At 39.2% G+C, this 17,518-nt stretch overlaps 1 protein-coding gene across 10 annotated transcripts in view; it reads left to right on the top strand.

Annotated features, from left to right (window-relative positions):
• The window catches only part of STK39 (serine/threonine kinase 39), a 323,493-nt gene extending 306,988 nt beyond the window's left edge, over window positions 1-16,505 (top strand). For all 10 annotated transcript variants that reach the window (XM_049106329.1, XM_049106336.1, XM_049106335.1 and 7 more), the window contains 2 exons: window positions 2,182-2,246; window positions 14,976-16,505. In XM_049106329.1, the coding sequence (XP_048962286.1) occupies window positions 2,182-2,246; window positions 14,976-15,050 (140 nt within the window). In that variant the 3' untranslated portion in view covers window positions 15,051-16,505. The remainder of the gene's footprint in view (window positions 1-2,181; window positions 2,247-14,975) is intronic.
• Window positions 16,506-17,518: the final 1,013 nt, after the last annotated feature.

Raw genomic sequence — 17,518 nt, 5'->3', positions numbered from 1 at the left:
GAGCATTGCTAGTGGAAGATAAATTAACATCACCTTGAATTTTATGTGATGTCAGTTAAATGAAGGTATTTTATAGCACTTTACAACAAATTAGAATCAACGAAATTGAAAATAAGCCTAGCAGCTGGGATAAGTAATCAGGTAAGTGGCCAGTTTTGCTATTTTTGCTTTGAGTTGAAGACAGAATTTGAATTTCTAATATCCCTGAGGTGTAGGGCTCACAATTGAGGAGTGTGGTTTCCGGGATGATTGTTTGAGATGCTAGCATTTCAGCTTTGCTCTCCCAAGTCTGCAACTTGCTGAGCCATGTCCCTTGGAGATCAGCCCTAGGACATATGTGTGCACACCAGAGAGCAGGCTGTGAAGTAGTGAAGGACAGAGCTCAGCTTTTGGCGGAACGTTACAGAGCAGACTGGAAATAGATGACCCAGAACAGGGCAGTAAATCATCCACAATAACTGAGAGCCTCTAATGAAAGGACTGAAATTCCTATGAAAACTTTATGGCCACTCATGAAATCAGCCCACATCAGGGGAACTATTACAACACTTTTATATTTTAAGAAAATAGTGACTGTGTGCACTTGCTGCAATTTGCATCCAGTCAGAGTGCCCTGACATCATCAATCCTGGCCCTGGTGGACAGAATTTCATGGCCGAGCTTCTCACTCCCAAGAGCCAGTGTTTCTTGTGTGGGTTACCTGATGATTTTTAGGATGGGGAATATGCTCAGGAAACTGCCGAGGCGGCTGAGGTGCTCGGCGATGATAACGATATGGAGGTGGATGTGCCCCAGGATATACCTGACGTGTGTGCAAAAGGAAGAGATGATGATGGGGCATGGGATGGGGGAGGTTACCATAAACAAAACTTTGCAGATCACTCAGAATGGAAGTATCAAGGGCAATGAATAAAGATAAAATGATGCCTGTAATTATGGTTTATAAAGAGAAATAGGCCATATTGAGTACATAATTTTCATTTTTTTCTTCCTCTGCAGCTGATGGTTTCAATGAAATAAACTGATCTGCAGAAAATTCATGTCTCTAAGGTGGTTTTTAGTCAACCTCAGAGAAACATGAGATACGCAGATTTCTTTCTACTTTCTTGCTTTCTGAAACACCTTTCTCAAAATATTATCTTAATTTTTTAAGTCTTAAAATAGTCACATGACTTCTCAGATACCTAGTTACTGAAGCAGCAGATAACTTTTTTTTTAATTCATTTTTTATTGGTGTTCAATTTACTAACATAAGCAGATAACTTTCCACGTGAAAAATAAAAATGATAAACAGAACTTTACTTCCATAGTCTTCTCTTTTTCCCCTAACCAGCAGCGCTTACTTGGCTTTCGAGACTTTACGCTTTAGATTTGGTTGTGGAAAGAGTGAGACTAGACTTCTGTCACCATCGCCTTCTGATAATTCTGTAGCCTAAACCAGAGAAGTGAGCAGGGAAAACAGACTTCTCTGCGAGAGAATCCAGTATATCATGACACCATGGAAAATGGGACGGGTCTCTGATGAATCCTGCTAATACCGAAACATATCTTCACAATTGAGCTCCAAACTGACAGCCTCTAGTGCTTGACCCTGTTCAGCCACCTTGGGTATTGTTCAAGGTGGCACTCCCCTGGTTTGACGGATCATCGCACTCTGAAAGCATTAACACACATGCCCGAGCCGTAGGGGTTATCCGCTGTGTTTGGTGCTTTGTTAAAAATGGGTGCAGAGAATTGAGTGGATTTATTAGGAGAGGGGTTCAAACATACTCAGAAAAACCACTGTTTGCAATACCTCGCCTCTATTTTGTGCTGCCCTCTGCTGGCAAATAAATTTCATAGTAACGGGTGTTGAGAAAAACCAAGGGGTAAAAAAAAAAAAAAAACAGGGTGGGGGTAGGGGCTGCTGTCCCTTCTCCTTTCCATTAGAAAGCAATTTCCCATTTTATTTTCTGAAAGGGGGCCCAATGTATAGTGATTAATTCAGATGCACTGAAGATATAAATTGTAGAAAAATGTATGAGACTAATTTGGTTGTTTATATGGACTTTGTAATGTCTGTGAAAGAAATAATTTTGCAGCTTATTGCATGATTAGTCAGATTTTCCAAATCATTGATGTGAAAATCCAGTGTTACTGTACATGATTTGGACGCTTTTTCTCCACGTTTGTATTTTTCAGTGGCTGCTAATTTACAGAAGATTGTAGATGATCCCAAAGCTTTAAAAACATTGACGTTTAAGTTGGTAAGTTGAAAGTTCTGGAAAGAAGGTAAATATTTCGCCATGCTCTACTGGCAAGGAGTGATAACAGTTTAATACCCTGCTCTGTAATTCTGTTGCTGTTTGTCGCTTTCTTTGGGGATCCGTTTTTTGCATTTGTCATTGGCCGGTTTAACCTTTGGGAATGTTTTCTGACCATGACCGGGAATTTCCTCTTCCATGAGCATAGCTCATTTCCCAGTACATCTTGAAGAGCAGCCATCTGAGAAATCTTGGAGCCTGTACCATTTTGCTTCCAGTTTGTATGGCACCCTGACCATATAGACAAAATTAAACTTAATTCCAACCAACACTCTTAATAAAGCTTTCCTAGAATGAAAGCCAGGTGGTTCTAACTTTTAAAAATTGAGGCTGATTGTTGTAGAAATGGTTTAGGTAATTGGAAGCGATTGTGGAACTACTCACTAAAGGCTAGTGAACAAAGACATAACATTTTAACTCCACATTTCAAATCACAGTAATAGATTCTCGTAGAGAAGAGGTGTTCCAGCAGTTTTTCTGCACTAGTCGACTTTAATTTTAAGAACTAGAGAGGCCTCAGAGATACAGATACTGAGCCTTCCGGCCTCATTATGAAGCCAAGAGATAGGGTGACCACGGCTGGAAATGGAAGGCAGGCCAAACCGTCAAAAGGGACTATTCTGAAAGTTTTAGCGAACAGTGCATTAAGTGACTCATTTTAAAATTATCAATCTTATCAAGAGCCAGTCGGAATGCTGCAAGCAGTTTAAGATACAGATGACTAACACTTTGCTGTGTACAATATATATTGGTGATCTGTCGTTTTTAGTTCTTGTGAGAATTTAATGGAAAATGTGCGTGGCCAAAGATGTGAAATGATTAGTTACAGTAAACGACAGCCCTTGGCTAATCAACTCTCTCTCTGGGTCTTGCCTCACATCTAATGTCAGATGACTAGGCTGTGTGACGGAAGAAAAGCACAAAGATTCTCACAGAAAGAATTTACCTGAAGAAATTTGTTTTGTTTTCAAGAACAAAAAGAACATTTTGCGCAGGCAGAGAATGATAAATTAACAAATTGAAAGGTTCGGCTTCTGCTTTAGGTCTCGTCACTTCTATTATGTTTCCAATTCACCTACATCTTTGTAAACATATTTCATTTGTATGAGAATATATTGATGAGAAGATGGTACCCTGTGTCAGGATTTCAAGCCTGTTAATATTTCTTTACTCATTTTTTATACCCTAAGAAAGAAATTATAATAACACACCACCTCCAGAAGATTGGCCTAATGCGAACAGGGATAAGAGGTTAAAGCTTTCCTGCTGGCTTATCCCCACACACGCCAAACTTGCTGCCTGTGAAACAGGAATGGCAACCCTGGCCCCTTCCTATTACTCAAGGTCTTACAGAAACACCTACTGTGTCCTCTCTAAACAGTAGGGATAAGGTCAGACTCCCATCTCCTGCTCGAACCAGTTTATTCCTTCTGCGGATTCTCTCGCTTGACTCTGTCCTCTTCTCTCCAGCCCCATTTCTAGTGGGATCCTCTCATCTTCCCACCCCGATCTTCCTGCCTCAGTTTACCAGTGCCCTGCTCCATTCACCACACTGTGGCTGTAGCCAGAGTACTTACTACTTCTATGTTGCGGAATGCTCCGGATACTTGAGTGGTTCTCCATGGCCCTCTCCTAAAACTCAGCCCCCTGACCAGATCTCCCTTTCGGGCTCCTGCTTTATTACCCTTCTATATCTCGCCTCATTCTCTCCGCTCTCATTGTCCGTCTCCTCCCACTTCTGTCTGCTGGCCCTTTGTAACTGCTTCCACTCTCTTCCTGAAATATCCTTCCAGCTTCTCCAGGCTGCTGCTTTGGCTCCTCAACACCTAGGCATGTTCCAACTTTCTGCTTACCTTTCACTTTCTCCAGGAAGCCTTCTGTGACGTCCTCTGTTCTCCCCACCACAAATTCACATCTCTAAGGAGTCTAGAGGCTTCAGGGGTCAGAGGCTTCTGTCTTGGACTCCCAATGCCTAGCACGGTGGCTGGCACACAGCAGGGGCTTGATAATTAAAATAAACCTCGTTTAGAAAAGCTCCAGCCATCATTTTTTTTTCCTTGACATTTATTTTACTCCCTGTAAAATAATTAGGATGGTGACTTGTGCTTCATGCCCTCTTTTTACAGTCCCTTAAAATTCCTTGGCCTTGCCTGCAGAAATAACAAGGATTACTTTCCCAGGCATCCACTATTTGCTAGACAGTGCACAAGGGGCTTTACACACTTCATCTCAGTTAATTTAATCCTTAGGATCCCACAAGATGGTGATGTCATTAGGTTTATTTTATGTCCTGGGAATCCAAGACTCTGTGGGGCTAACTTGCCCAGGATCCTACACTGTAGATGCTACAAATTCAACTCCGGTCTAGCATCACAGCCCATATTCACAGTAACCGTTCATTCTGAGAGGCAGGGCCCTGTAGCTCTGTGGTTTTATGGTTTTCTGTTTCCTTGTGGATTCTTCCTTTTGGATGACTGGATCCGTGGACAGTGGTTGAGATGGATTCTCTCCTGTACTTTAAGCAGACTGAATAGTATTGGCCCATCTGGCACAGGAGTCCTGAGGAGAACCCATGCAAGTCCACCGTGCCTCTGATAGCTTGAGAATGTAGTAATGTGGCATTCCCAGAAGAAGGAAATTAATGGCCTTTTCCCAAAAGATAGCTAAAGATATTAAAGCCAGACTCAAGAGTGACCTCCTGTTTCCGTAACTTCACTCTCTTTCCAGCCCTCGTTAAACCTGAGGGGGTTTCTTTGTTGTTATCTGTTGCCGGCCAGCTTGAGATCCACTTGATAGAGCTCATTTGAACTGCTTCTTGGCCTAATCTTCTTTAGAACACTGACATCCTGGTTGAAGCACAGAGATTTAAATGCATTTGCCTTTGTTCTTGAGTTTGGCTATTTTCTTGAAGAATAAAAGAAAGTATTTCAGAAGCATTTTTTCCTGACAAACTACTGCTTCTCCTGGTCCTTTTATCTCTCAGCTGTTTATCATTTTTATCTCAGAGTTTGCTTTGCTTCCTAAAGGAGAATGGCACGGGCCTGAAAATTGTCTGAAGAACACAATTGTATCTTGGTACAGTGGTTCTTTTCTCACAGAAGAGTGGTTTACTCCAGGGGATGGTTGAGGCACTTTACAAAATTACTGCTGTCTGGGTCCTATACCAGATATCCTCATGTAATTGCTCGTGGGACCACCTGGGCTTTGGGCATTTTAAGTGTCCCCTGGTGCTTCCAGTATTTAGCCACGGCTGAGAAACATGCTGTCTGTAGATAGCTCAGTCTCCAGCCTCTCCACTTTCCCACCGCTATTCGAAACACTGGGCTCAAGTTTGAAAGGTACGCGTCCCTATAGATCTGCTTATATAAGACAAACAGTGACCCAGGGAGCCAAGGATCTTGGTTATATCAAGAAGTGCATTTACATTTTTCCCCTGCCAATGAGATCTTTAACTTTGTTTGACCTATAATAAGTGAAGTATGATTTCCATTGTTGGCCTGGCCAGAGGCAGGGCGACCAGAAACCTTTTTTTATAGATAGCACTTCTAACAAAGTGGTTCAAGCATAAAGGGCATTTCAGCTCAAATGTAACATGCTTTGACTTCAACATCTCAGTACCGTTTATTGTCGATTGTTGTAAGCCTTGCCTTGAGACAAGTCTTCTTAAATGTGTAAGGCTTTTTTTTTTTTTAATTTGCTACCTTGCAGTTTTTATAAAGTAATTGAGTCTTGCTGTTTTCGATGCGAAGTTTTTGAAATTGCATTAGGAAAAATACGAAATAAGATAATTCGCCCTTAGAGATAGAATACAGATTGTAAGTGCGTCTAATTAACATCCAGTTGGTACACATTTACATGAGCATTACAGATTTTAGCTACTGAAGTTAAATAACATGCATTACATATAGCAATTTCGTAAGCATTTTGGCAATTCATGACTAACGGGCCTTATTTTTAGAGGCTTTCGTCTTAGGCATAGTTGGAGGCTGCATAACTGAGGCAACATGTCCTGAAGTCCAGGTAAAGCAGAGACTAAAATGAGATTAAAACTACTTCACACCCCCTCTCCCCCCCACTGAAAGGAGAGGGAGGCTAAGACAGAAACCTTAAGGGTACCTATCAGTTTGAGAAGATCCAGGTAGCAGCTCTGGGTCTCCTGCTCCAGTCTGAGACCATGGTATCATCATACTGATGGTATCAGCTTCATCTGGAAACTGATAGAAATGTTAGCCTACAGAATCAGAATCTCTGGGAGGTGGGGCACTGGAATCGGAATCTGAGAGCCACTGCTTGATAGGAAGCTTACTTGGTGCTTCACACTTTGGGAAGCATGCAGGTAGCACAGTGGTTCTCAAACTCTAACCTTTGAGTCACCCTGGGGAGCTCAAAAATCCCAGTACCCTGGCCACATCTCAGACCAATTCCATCACAACTTCTGTAGATTTTCAAATTTCCAGTGGTTCCAAAGCACACCCAGGCTTGGAGTGGAATATACTAAATCCTTTGTCGTCATCATGGCAGTCTTCATAACATCCTTACCAGAAGTAGGTTCTATCTCAATTAAAAAGCCAACTCCTCATCTGTTCAAGTTTTATTCAGTCTCATCCTCAGGTTCTCCTATCTAATTCTAGTTCTCTTGCTGTTTCCACCACATCTGCAGTTACTTCCTCCACTGAAGTGTTGAACCCCCGAAAGTCATCCAGGAGGGCTGGAAGCAATTTCTTCCAAACTCCTGTTCATGTAAGACATTTCGACCTCTTTCCAAGAATCCCTCATGTTCTTAATGGCATCTAGAAAGGTGAATTTTTCCAAAAGGTTTTCAAATTTCTTTGCCTGGATCCATCAGAGAAATCACTGTCTGTGGCAGCTAGAGCCTCATAAAATGTATTTCTTAAATAATAGGACTTGAAAGTTGAAATTACTCCTTGACCCATGAGCTGTAGAATGGATGCTGTGTTAGCAGGCATGAAAATCACATCAATCTCATTGTCCCATCTCCATCAGATCTCTTGAGGAGTACATTGTCAATGAGCAGTAATATTCTGAAGGGAATCTTTTCTGAGCAGTAGTTCTCAACAATGGGCTTCAAATATTCAGTAAATCATTTTGTAAGCAAAGGTGCTATCTATTATTCCATTTATAGACCACAGATTCTATAAATAGATCTAGCATAATTCCTAAGGGCCCTAGGAATTTTGGAATGGTAAATGAGCATTGGCTTCAACTCAGTCACCAGCTGCATTTACCCCTAACAAGAGTCAGCCTGTCCCCTTTAAAGCTTTGAACACAGGCACTGACTTCTCTATGAAAGTCCTGGGCAACATCTTATAATAGAAGGTTGTTTTGTCTACATTGAAAATCTGTTGTTTAGGGTAGGCACCTTCTGTAATTCCCTTAGCTTCTCTCCTTAAGCCTCAGGAACCAACCTCCACCAGCTTCCAACTTGTCATCTGTAGCCTCCTCACTTCTCTCAGCCTTCAGAGAATTGAAGAGAGTTAGGGCCTTGCTCTGGATTAGGCTTTGACTTATAGGAATGTGGTGGCTGGTTCGATCCTCTCTCCAGACCACTAAAACTTTCTCCGTATCAGCAATAAGACTGTTTTGCTTTCTCATCAATCATGTGTACACTGGAGTAGCCCTGTTCGTTTCCTTCAAGAACTTCTCTTTTACATTCACAGTTTGGCCTGACTGGTGCTAGAGGCCTAGCTTTTGGCCTGCCGTGACTTTCAACCTGCCTCACTAAGTTTAATCATCTCTAGCTTTTGATTTAAAGTGAGAGACCCGCAACTCTTCCTATCACTTGAACACTTAGAGGCCATCGTAGGGTCATTAATTGGCCTAATTTCAATATTGCTGAGTCTCAGGGAAACAGGAGGCTTGAGACGAAGGAGATGAGACAGGGGTATAGCCAGTGAGTGGAACAGTTAGAACACATATTTATGGGTTTAAGTTCACCATCATATTTGGGCATGGTTTGTGGGCCCCAAAAGAATTGCAAAAGTAACATCGGAGATCACTGATGTCATATTACCATAACGAATACAATGAAAAACTTTTAAAAATTGTGAGAATTACTAAAATGTTACACAGACATGAAGCGAGCCAATGCTGTTGGGAAAATGACACCAATAGACTTACTTGGTACAGGATTGCCACAAACCTTCAGTTTGGAAAAAAAAAATCCAGGAAAAGCAAGAAGGTGCAATAAAGCAAGGTATGCTTATATACTGAAGTACAGTGGTTGTCTCCAGGAAAAGCTCTTGTGAGATTAACTTATAGCCTGAACTAGCCACTTTTCCCCCCATGGAACACCATTTTTACTTGGAAGAATAACTGACAAACTGGTTATTCAGACTAAGGATTTGGCAGGTATGTTTTCAAAATGAACCAAGTAAGCCTGACACTTCAAGGAAAACAACTGACAATATTTGTCATCAGTAATAAATTGCAGCACCCGAGCAGAAAAAGGATTTAGAAAACTTGCATCTGCCACTGTAAGCTTGACAACATACCACTACTTACTTTTTCTGATGAGATTAGTCATGTGTGATAGGAATGAATATGATTGGTTGACATAGAATATTGAAACACTGAGATTATATAACAAACTGTGTCAATAGAAGATCTGCATAATTCAGTGATGCTGAAAAATTATATTTGGGTAAAAGATCACTTCAAAATGCAAGATAGACCAATGGTTCCAATATAACAGAGTATGAAAGTCCAATACTGTGGTGTCAGGTTCCACAATGCAACTAACTTTTAAGAGACTCCAGTTGGCAAATCTTGGTATGGTAACAAACAATATCTACAATTTACTGGAAAGACTTTTAAAATACTATTTATTCCCTTTTTCAACTATGTATTTATATGAGGCTGGATTTTCTTTATATACCCCAAGAAAAACAGCATAATATTTTGAATGCGAAAGCAATAGGAAAATCTAGCCATCTTCTCTTAAGCAAGACATTAAAGAGATTTGCAAAACATAAAGCAGTGCCACTCTTCTCAAATTTTTGTTTTGGTAAACTGTGATTATTTTTTGGTAAGATTTTATTTATGGTAGCATGTAATGAGTTTATTATTAGATTTAATGAATTAGTAAATGAATAATTTAGAAATTTCTCAGTTTTAATTTCTCATTCAGTATCGTATAACTTACATAAGCATGTTTTTAATTTCAATACTTTAATATTAAAATCATATTTAAAATATTTAAATTTGTTTTAATTTTTTAAATAGTCAACACAATAAATATAACCTGCAAAAAAATAAGCTTTTCCATTTTTATTTTAATTTAAGCAGTTAATAGTGTTATATCGGTTTCAGGTGTACAGTATAGTGATTCAACAATTCTGTACATCACATGGTGCTCATCACAACAAGTGCACTCCTTAATTCCCATCACCCTTCCCCCCACCCACCTCTCCTCTGGTAATCATCACTTTGTTCTCTATAATTAGGAGTCTGTTTCTTGATTTGTCTTTTTTTTCTCCCCCAGATTTGTTTTCTTATCTTTTTGTTTCTTGTCTTTGACTCATTTTACTCTAGCTCCATCCATGTTGTTGCAAATGGCAAGATTTCATTCTTTTTTTAGGGCTGAATAATACTCCATCGAATATACATACGATATCTTCATCTATCAGTAGATACTTGGGCTGCTTCCATATCTTGACTGTTGTGAATAAATGGTGCTATAAACATTAGAGGGTATATGTATCCTTTGGAATTAGTACTTTTATATATTTCGGGTAAATACCTAGTAGTGTGATTACTGAATTGTAGGGAGCCCCCATACTGTTTTTCACAGTGGCTGCACAAGTTCGCATTCCCGTCAACAGTGCACAAGCACTTCCCTTTCTCTACATCCTCACCAACATATGTTATTTCTTGTGGTGTTGATTTTAGCCATTCTGACAGATATGAGGAAATAGCCTATTGTAGTTTTGATTTGCATTTCCCTGATGGTAAGTGATGATGCATATCTTTTCATGTGCGTGTTGGCCATCTGTAGGGCTTTGCAGAAATGTCTTTTCATGTCTTCTGCCCATTTTTTATTTGGATTATTTGGTTTTTGCATGTTGAGTTTTATACTTTTTAAAAATATGTTCTAGATACTAACCCTTTATTGGATATATTATCTGCAAATATCCCCATTTAGTAAGTTGCCTTTTACTTTTGTTTCCTTTGCTGTGCAGAAGCTTCTTATCTTGATGAAGTCCCAATAGTTTACTTTTGCTTTTATTTTTCAGGAGACAAATTTAGGAAAAGTTGCTATGGCTGATGCCAAAGAGGTTACTGCCTGTGTTCTCTTCTAGGATATTTATGGTTTGAGATCTCACATTTAAGTATTTAATCCATTTTGAATTTTTGTGTATGGCATAAGAAAGTGGCCCATTTTCTTCTTTGCACGTGGCTGTCCAGTTTTCTCAACACCTTTTGTTGAGACTTTTTCCCATTGAATATTCTTTCCTGTTTTGTTGATGATAAATTGATCATATGTTTGTGGGTTTATTTCTGTGTTTTCTATTCTGTTCCATTTATCTACAGGTCTATTTTAAAAGATTTTATTTGAGAGAGAGAGAGAGCACGAGAGACAAGCAGACTCCATACTAAGTGTAGATCCCAGTGTGGGGCTTGATCCTAGGACTGTGAGATCATGACCTGAGCTGAAACCAAGAGTCAGATGCTTAACTGACTGAGCCACACAGGTGCCCCTACATGTCTATTTTTGTGCCAGTTTCATACTGTTTTGATCACTGCAGCTTTGTAATTTAACTTGAAGTCCAGAATTATGATGCCTCTAGCTTTGCTTTTTTAAGATTGCTTTGGCTGTTCAGGGTCATTTGTAGCTCCACACCAACTTAAGGATTTTTTGTTCGAGTTCTGTGAAAAATGCTGGTGGTATTTTGATAGGAATTGCATTAAATGTGTAGATTGCTTTGGGTATAGACATTTTAACAGTATCTGTACTTCCAACCTGTAAGTAGAGCATATCTTTGCCTTTCTTTGTGTTGTCTTCAATTTCTTTCATCAGTATTTTATTCTTAGGTATCTTTAGTGCAATTATGAGTGGGATTTTGTCAGTTTCTCTTTATGCTGCTTCATTTTTGGTGTATAGAAATGCCACAGATTTCTGTACATGTTGTTTCCTGCAACTTTACTGAATTTATCAGTTCTAGCAGTTTTTGGTGGAGTCTTTTGGATTTTCTCTATATAGAGTCATATCATCTGCAAATAGTGAAAGTTTTTCTTCATCAATTTGGATGCCTCTTATTTTTTTGTTGTCTGATTACTGTGGCTAGGACTTCCAGTATTACGTTGAATAAAACTGGTGAGACTGGGCATCCTTGTCTTGTTCCTGACCTTAGGGGAAAAGCTCTGTTTTTTTCTCCATTAAGGATGTTAGCTGTGGGGTTTTCATAGATGGCCTTTATTATGTTAGGCATGCTTTTCCTCTAAAACTACTTTGTCGAGGGCTTTTATCATAAAGGGATGTTGTACTTTGTCAAATACTTTTTCTGTGTCCATTGAAATGATCCTATGGTTCTTATCCTTTCTCTTATTGATGTGATCAGACAAATTGATTTATGAATATTGAACCACACTTGCATCCCGGGAATAAATCCCATTTGATCATGGTGATTGGCTTTTTTCAAAAAGCATAAGCTTTTGAAGTCCTTGATAATTTTTAAGAGTCAAAAGGGTACCTGAGACCAAGAAGTTTGAGAATGTCTGCTTTTACGGGTCTCTGGTCCCTTTGCTCTAGAATCCAGAATCCTTTGCATATTGCCCTGAGTATTTTGCAGGCCACAGCGAGCAAGACAAGGACTCAGCCTTGGTTAAGATAGAGTCAGCTGGGTAGTGAGGGAAGAAGAGCCTGAATGAAAGCCAGACGGCCTGTGCCTCTGCCAGGAAACCGAATGTTCCAGTGTAGCTGCAGGAGGCAATGGCACAGAGGGTGAGAGATGGATTCCCTGTGTGATATACCCACAGTAACCACTGTTTGATCACCCACTCACATTGTAAATCCTCACTTCCATTACTCTTCACAAGAAGGATTTCAAATTTTTCTTTTAGCTCTCATTGGCTTAACCCCTAGTGGATATTTTATTTCTAGTCCTTTCAACCTCCTACCATCTCCATTGCCAAATTCCTGATGTGGTTCACATTGGCTAGTCCCTCCTTGGCGCTGCCAGGAACCATCAGTGCTCCTACGGTGTTTGTCATTTGCCTGTTAATTACTTACATTGTGTCTATTGATTTTCTTATATAAGCATAAGTACAGACACCATTACTTTATAAAGATACTCAAGTAGTATGTTCTAATTAGCTGCTTATTGTAAAGAAAAGCATTGGGGTTGACAAAGACCAAGTTTATGTACTGGTTTTTGGAGCAAAGGGCTTTTTAAAAAAAAACAAAAAACAAAAACATGGGAAACTAATCGTTTTGACAATAATTTAGCAGGAATTAGGCCAAGAAAAGATTTGTATGGTCCTTTGCTGATTAATTGCCCATTCCCAGTCACTTATCAAACTTTTCTCTCCCCACTTGTACTTACCCAATATCTGTTCTGATTTATGCACTCTGAAGAGACAGCCTGTGATGACGATCTGGGTCCCATGTGAGTGCCTGCCTGCGTATGTGGAAAAGAGAGGGAGGGGAAAAAAATAACTTTTGAATGAGGACAAATGAGAGTTTTGATGAGCAATGACTTGTTTCTAGTTCTTTTTAATTTTGAAGAAATATCACAGTATTTGACACACTGTAAGTTAGAATTTTGATTATTTTAGGGCATTTATTGCCTATTACGGAAAAACAAGTTATCTATCATGAGCTCTTCTACTTCGAAGCCACTTTTTTTCTTGCCAGCTTTATAAAGGACACTTTTTGGTAATAACCATATCACCCTCAGTGACTTGTCTAAATTGCTTACAGTTTTTTTTAACTGAAAATTTGTACATCTTAATTCCTTTCACCTATTTTACCGATTCCCCCTGCCCCTTCCTTTCTGGCAACCACCAGTTGTTTGTTTGAAACACTCTTAAATACAGAAAACAAACAAACATTCTTATTTATTTTGTGTTTTAGATTCCACATAGAAATGAAGTCATATGTTATTTGTCTTTTTTTGGCTAACTTTTCTTATTTAGCATAATATCCTTTAGGTCCATCCTTGTTGCAGATGGCAAGATCTTACTCCTTTTTGTGGATGAGTAATAATTCCATTGTATATATATTCCACATCATCTTTATCCATTTATCTGTAGTGGACACTTAGGTTGGTTTGATAGATATCTTGGCTACTATAAATACTGCAATAAACATAGGAGTGCACATATCCTTTCAAATTAGTGTTTTCATTTGCCTTGGGTAAATACCTAGTAGTAGAACTACTGGATCATATGCTATTTCTATTTTTAGTTTTTTGAGAACCCTCCATCCTCTTTCCCACAGTGGGTATACCAACTTGGATTCCCACCCAGCAGTGCACCATATCTATTATTTCTTGTCTTTTGATATTAGCCATTCTGACAGGTGTGAGGTGATACCTTGTTTTTTATTTACATTTCCCTAATAATTAGTGGCATTGAACATCTTTTCATGCATATGTTGGCCATCTGTATGTCGTCTTTGGAAAAATGTCTGTTCAGGTCCTCTGCTCATTTTTTTATTGGGTTATGTGGGGGGGGGTTTGCTGTTACTGAGTTGGAGTCATTTTGGATTACTAACCCCTTATCAGGTAGAGGGTTTGGAAGTATCTTCTTCCATGCAATAGGTTGCCTTTTCATTCTGGTGTAGTGCCAGTAGTTTATCTTTGCTTTTGTTTCCCTTACCTGAGGAGACAGACATCAGCCTTACAGAGTTTCCTGGACCTAAGAGATTACCGCCTGTGTTTTTTCCTAGGATTTTTGTGGTTTTGGCCTTCAATTCACTTTGAGTTTATTTTTGTATGTTATAAGAAAGTTGCCTAGTTTCATTCTTTGCATGTAGCTGTCCAGTTTTCCAAGCTTTTCCTCATTGTTTACTCTTCCCTCTTTGTTGTAGATTAACTGACCATATAAGTATGGACTTGTTTCTGAGCTGTCATGTTCCATTGATTGATGGGTCTGTTGTTGTGCCAGTACCATACCATTTTGATTACTATAGCTCTTAGTCATCTTGAAATCTGCTATGTCCTTTTTCAAGACTGCTGTTTGGAGCCAAACTATGATTATTTGTTCTAATTCTGTGAAAAATACTGTTGGTCTTTTGACAGGGATTGTACTGAGTAATATGGATATTGTAGTAACTAACTCCTCCAGTCCACGAGCATGGTATATCCATTTGTGCCTCAGCTTCTTTCATTCATGTCTTCTTGTTTTCAGAATACAGGTCTTTCACCTTTTTGGCTAAATTTATTCCTAGATATTTTCAAATTAGTGCTTCTTAATCAGTTTAAAGTAGATTTAAAATCACTTTCTTGGCAGTCAAGCCTGGAGCCTCCGGTGTTTTAACAGGAAATTTTTTGCACTTGATAGCATGATGACCAGATATGTATTCCAGTAGTCATTCAAGAGGGTGATTCCTTCTCCTGGAAGAGATGGGACACTGGCGCGGTACAAGACTGTGCCTTTGCTTGAATCTACTGGCCCTGAAGGTATCTTTTTTTTGTCCCCCCTTCTTTTCAGGCTTCAGGCTGTGATGGGTCGGAGATTCCTGATGAAGTGAAGCTGATCGGGTTTGCTCAGTTGAGTGTCAGCTGATGTATGTTCCTTGACATCTCCCTGATTTGTCATGCCCCCCACCTCACAACATGCCCCTCAATCTTCCTCCCCGACCCTGCCTCCCACCCCCTCACTCCCAGTTCCCACAAAATCAGAAGATTGTGAAGAGTCTGGCTTCAATGAAATGGGATAAAAAAAGAATTTTTTTTAAAACTTAACAACACTCCGAGTTCTGCTTTATTCTCTAGCAATCCACAGTATGAGAACAAGCAAATGCCACAGCTGCACGACTGTTGCTAATTTTTCCAAAAGCTATTTAATATTCTTAGCAATCAATTCGGATATCCCTTAAGTGAAAAGAATCTGAAATACACTCAGGTGGTCCTATTTATTGGCAACAAAAGGAATTTTTTCTATCAGAAGCCTATTTCTTCTTCTTTCATTGTTGTTCTTTCTGTTCTACTTTAATTGTACATCTGACAATACTGCCTCTTTTATGTTGTATTTAGAAATTAATATACTTATAAAATTAAGATTTATTAGCCAAACTTGAATTCTAGTTTTAAAACTGACTGTGAATTTTATTTTTCATATATTTATGCATTACACACCTTAGCTATAAGAAGAAAAGTTTTTGATTATATGCTTCTTGCAGTTAATCTCTTGTTATTTAAACAAAAAATTTCAGGTCTATCTTTGGAGTATTTATAACTTTTGATTTTTGAAATGACTGAATTAGGAACTAGGATGCTTATTCTTTTGGTTTGTTTGCCTAAAAACCAATCCACAATCTGATTGTCTCTTGGGAGAGGGAGGTGCCTTGCAAACTTTCATATTAAGAATGTGCCTGAGGCTGCTTTATTCTGGAATAGTCTCAGATCTAAAATTTCCTCTACATCAAGTGGCATATGTAAGTTTTGCTTCATTGGAACGTATAGAATGCTATAGAAAATGTTGCCCTTCTATTAGACTGCTAATTATGTACCCACCTCTGATTTGACTTCTCCTTAAGGGACAGGATTTGTTGTTCCAAAGGTGATACACTTGAAGATTTTACTTGAAATTCCGACGAATACCCAGATGGAGTGAAAAATAGAAAGGGTTTTGTGCAATGACTAAAATGCTGTTAAGTTTCAAGAATAAATACTTTCAACCCAAGTAGCCCTCTGCTTGACTATATATTATGGAATAGTAACCCTTAGGATTTTCAAAATTGGAGTCTAAACTTTCAGGGGAGGTGGGCTCCCAGGATGGTACCATTGCTCTTTCCTAGCTAACCCTAGATATGGCAGCTCTTTAATGTACTTTAAAAAGCAAATATATATTACTAAGGAAAGAAAAAGTTATTTATAATTGCCTTGTCATAATTGTTAAGGTGTTCTAGAGCCATTTGCATACAATTTAATGTAATTTCATTCCATTCTATTGTTTACACAACGATTACTCAAAGATGACTGCAAAGGTAAAAAGGAAAATAAACGTGTATTGCACAAAGCCACTGTGTCACCTTGTTTCCTTCCTCCTCCAGGTGTTACCCGCATGACTGTGGTGCTAGTTAGTTCTTAGGAGGCCTGAAAGTGCTAACAGTGAAAAGTGCCCTAAAGGGAACAAGGCCTCCCATTCAGTCAGAGAATCTGGTTTGACAAATATTCACACTCCATGGAGACTGACTGTTTGAATTAAAACTATACGGCTGCAGGGAACAAGAGAAAAATAATTCCTTACAACCCCTTCCTTTGAGCCCAGAGGCTTTTCCAGGGCTCTGGTTCTGACATCCAGAGCCGATTCTTTTAGTGGTTTTGTCTTTTATTTACACTGTACAACTTGGGGACAAGACCTTCATCTTTACTGATATTATATGAATATATATCAAGCCCCTCAAATTATTTTAAAATGAAATTAGGCTGAAGGGACCAGAAGAACTGGTTACAGGTATGGACATGAGGGTCAAGTCCATTCAGAGACCACACACGAGGTCCTTGCAGAACTGCTGGAAGAGCACAAAGCTTGGATCAGAGCATCTAACCCACTGGTAGCAAAGAGGTGTCCGACCGGATACAGCCCACTTCGTAACAGGTTTCTTTTTAAGGTTAGGAGGGATACATTTTTTCCTAGTACTAAAGCCTGAAATTAAATTTCTCTAGGAAATTGAATTCAGAAACTTCAAAACTCTCAAAACAATCCTACCATACACACATAGTAAGTTTTGAACCCATAGCTTTTCTAGTACTTCCAGCAGATGCCCAGAAGTAGGTTATAGGATAGGAAGTGTCTGTCAGCAAGGAGCTGAGAGCCTGGGCCAAGCAGTTAGGGTAATGGGACAGTTGAAAGGCAGGAGTGCACTATATATCCTTTAGGCCATCCTCCACCACTGTTTCTCTTAAGCCAAGCTTTTGATTAAAGAGGACATGCAGCAATGCAGTGTTGCGATTCTGTCCACTGGCAAGAACCTAAACTTCACTGAACATATATTTGGTATTATCTATTTGGACAGATTCATATGCCTT

This window comes from Canis lupus, chromosome 36, assembly GCF_003254725.2.
Source record: "Canis lupus dingo isolate Sandy chromosome 36, ASM325472v2, whole genome shotgun sequence".
NCBI lineage: Eukaryota > Metazoa > Chordata > Mammalia > Carnivora > Canidae > Canis > Canis lupus.
The sequence above is the reverse complement of the archived record's forward strand: the minus strand, read 5'-3'. Positions and strand labels throughout refer to the sequence as shown.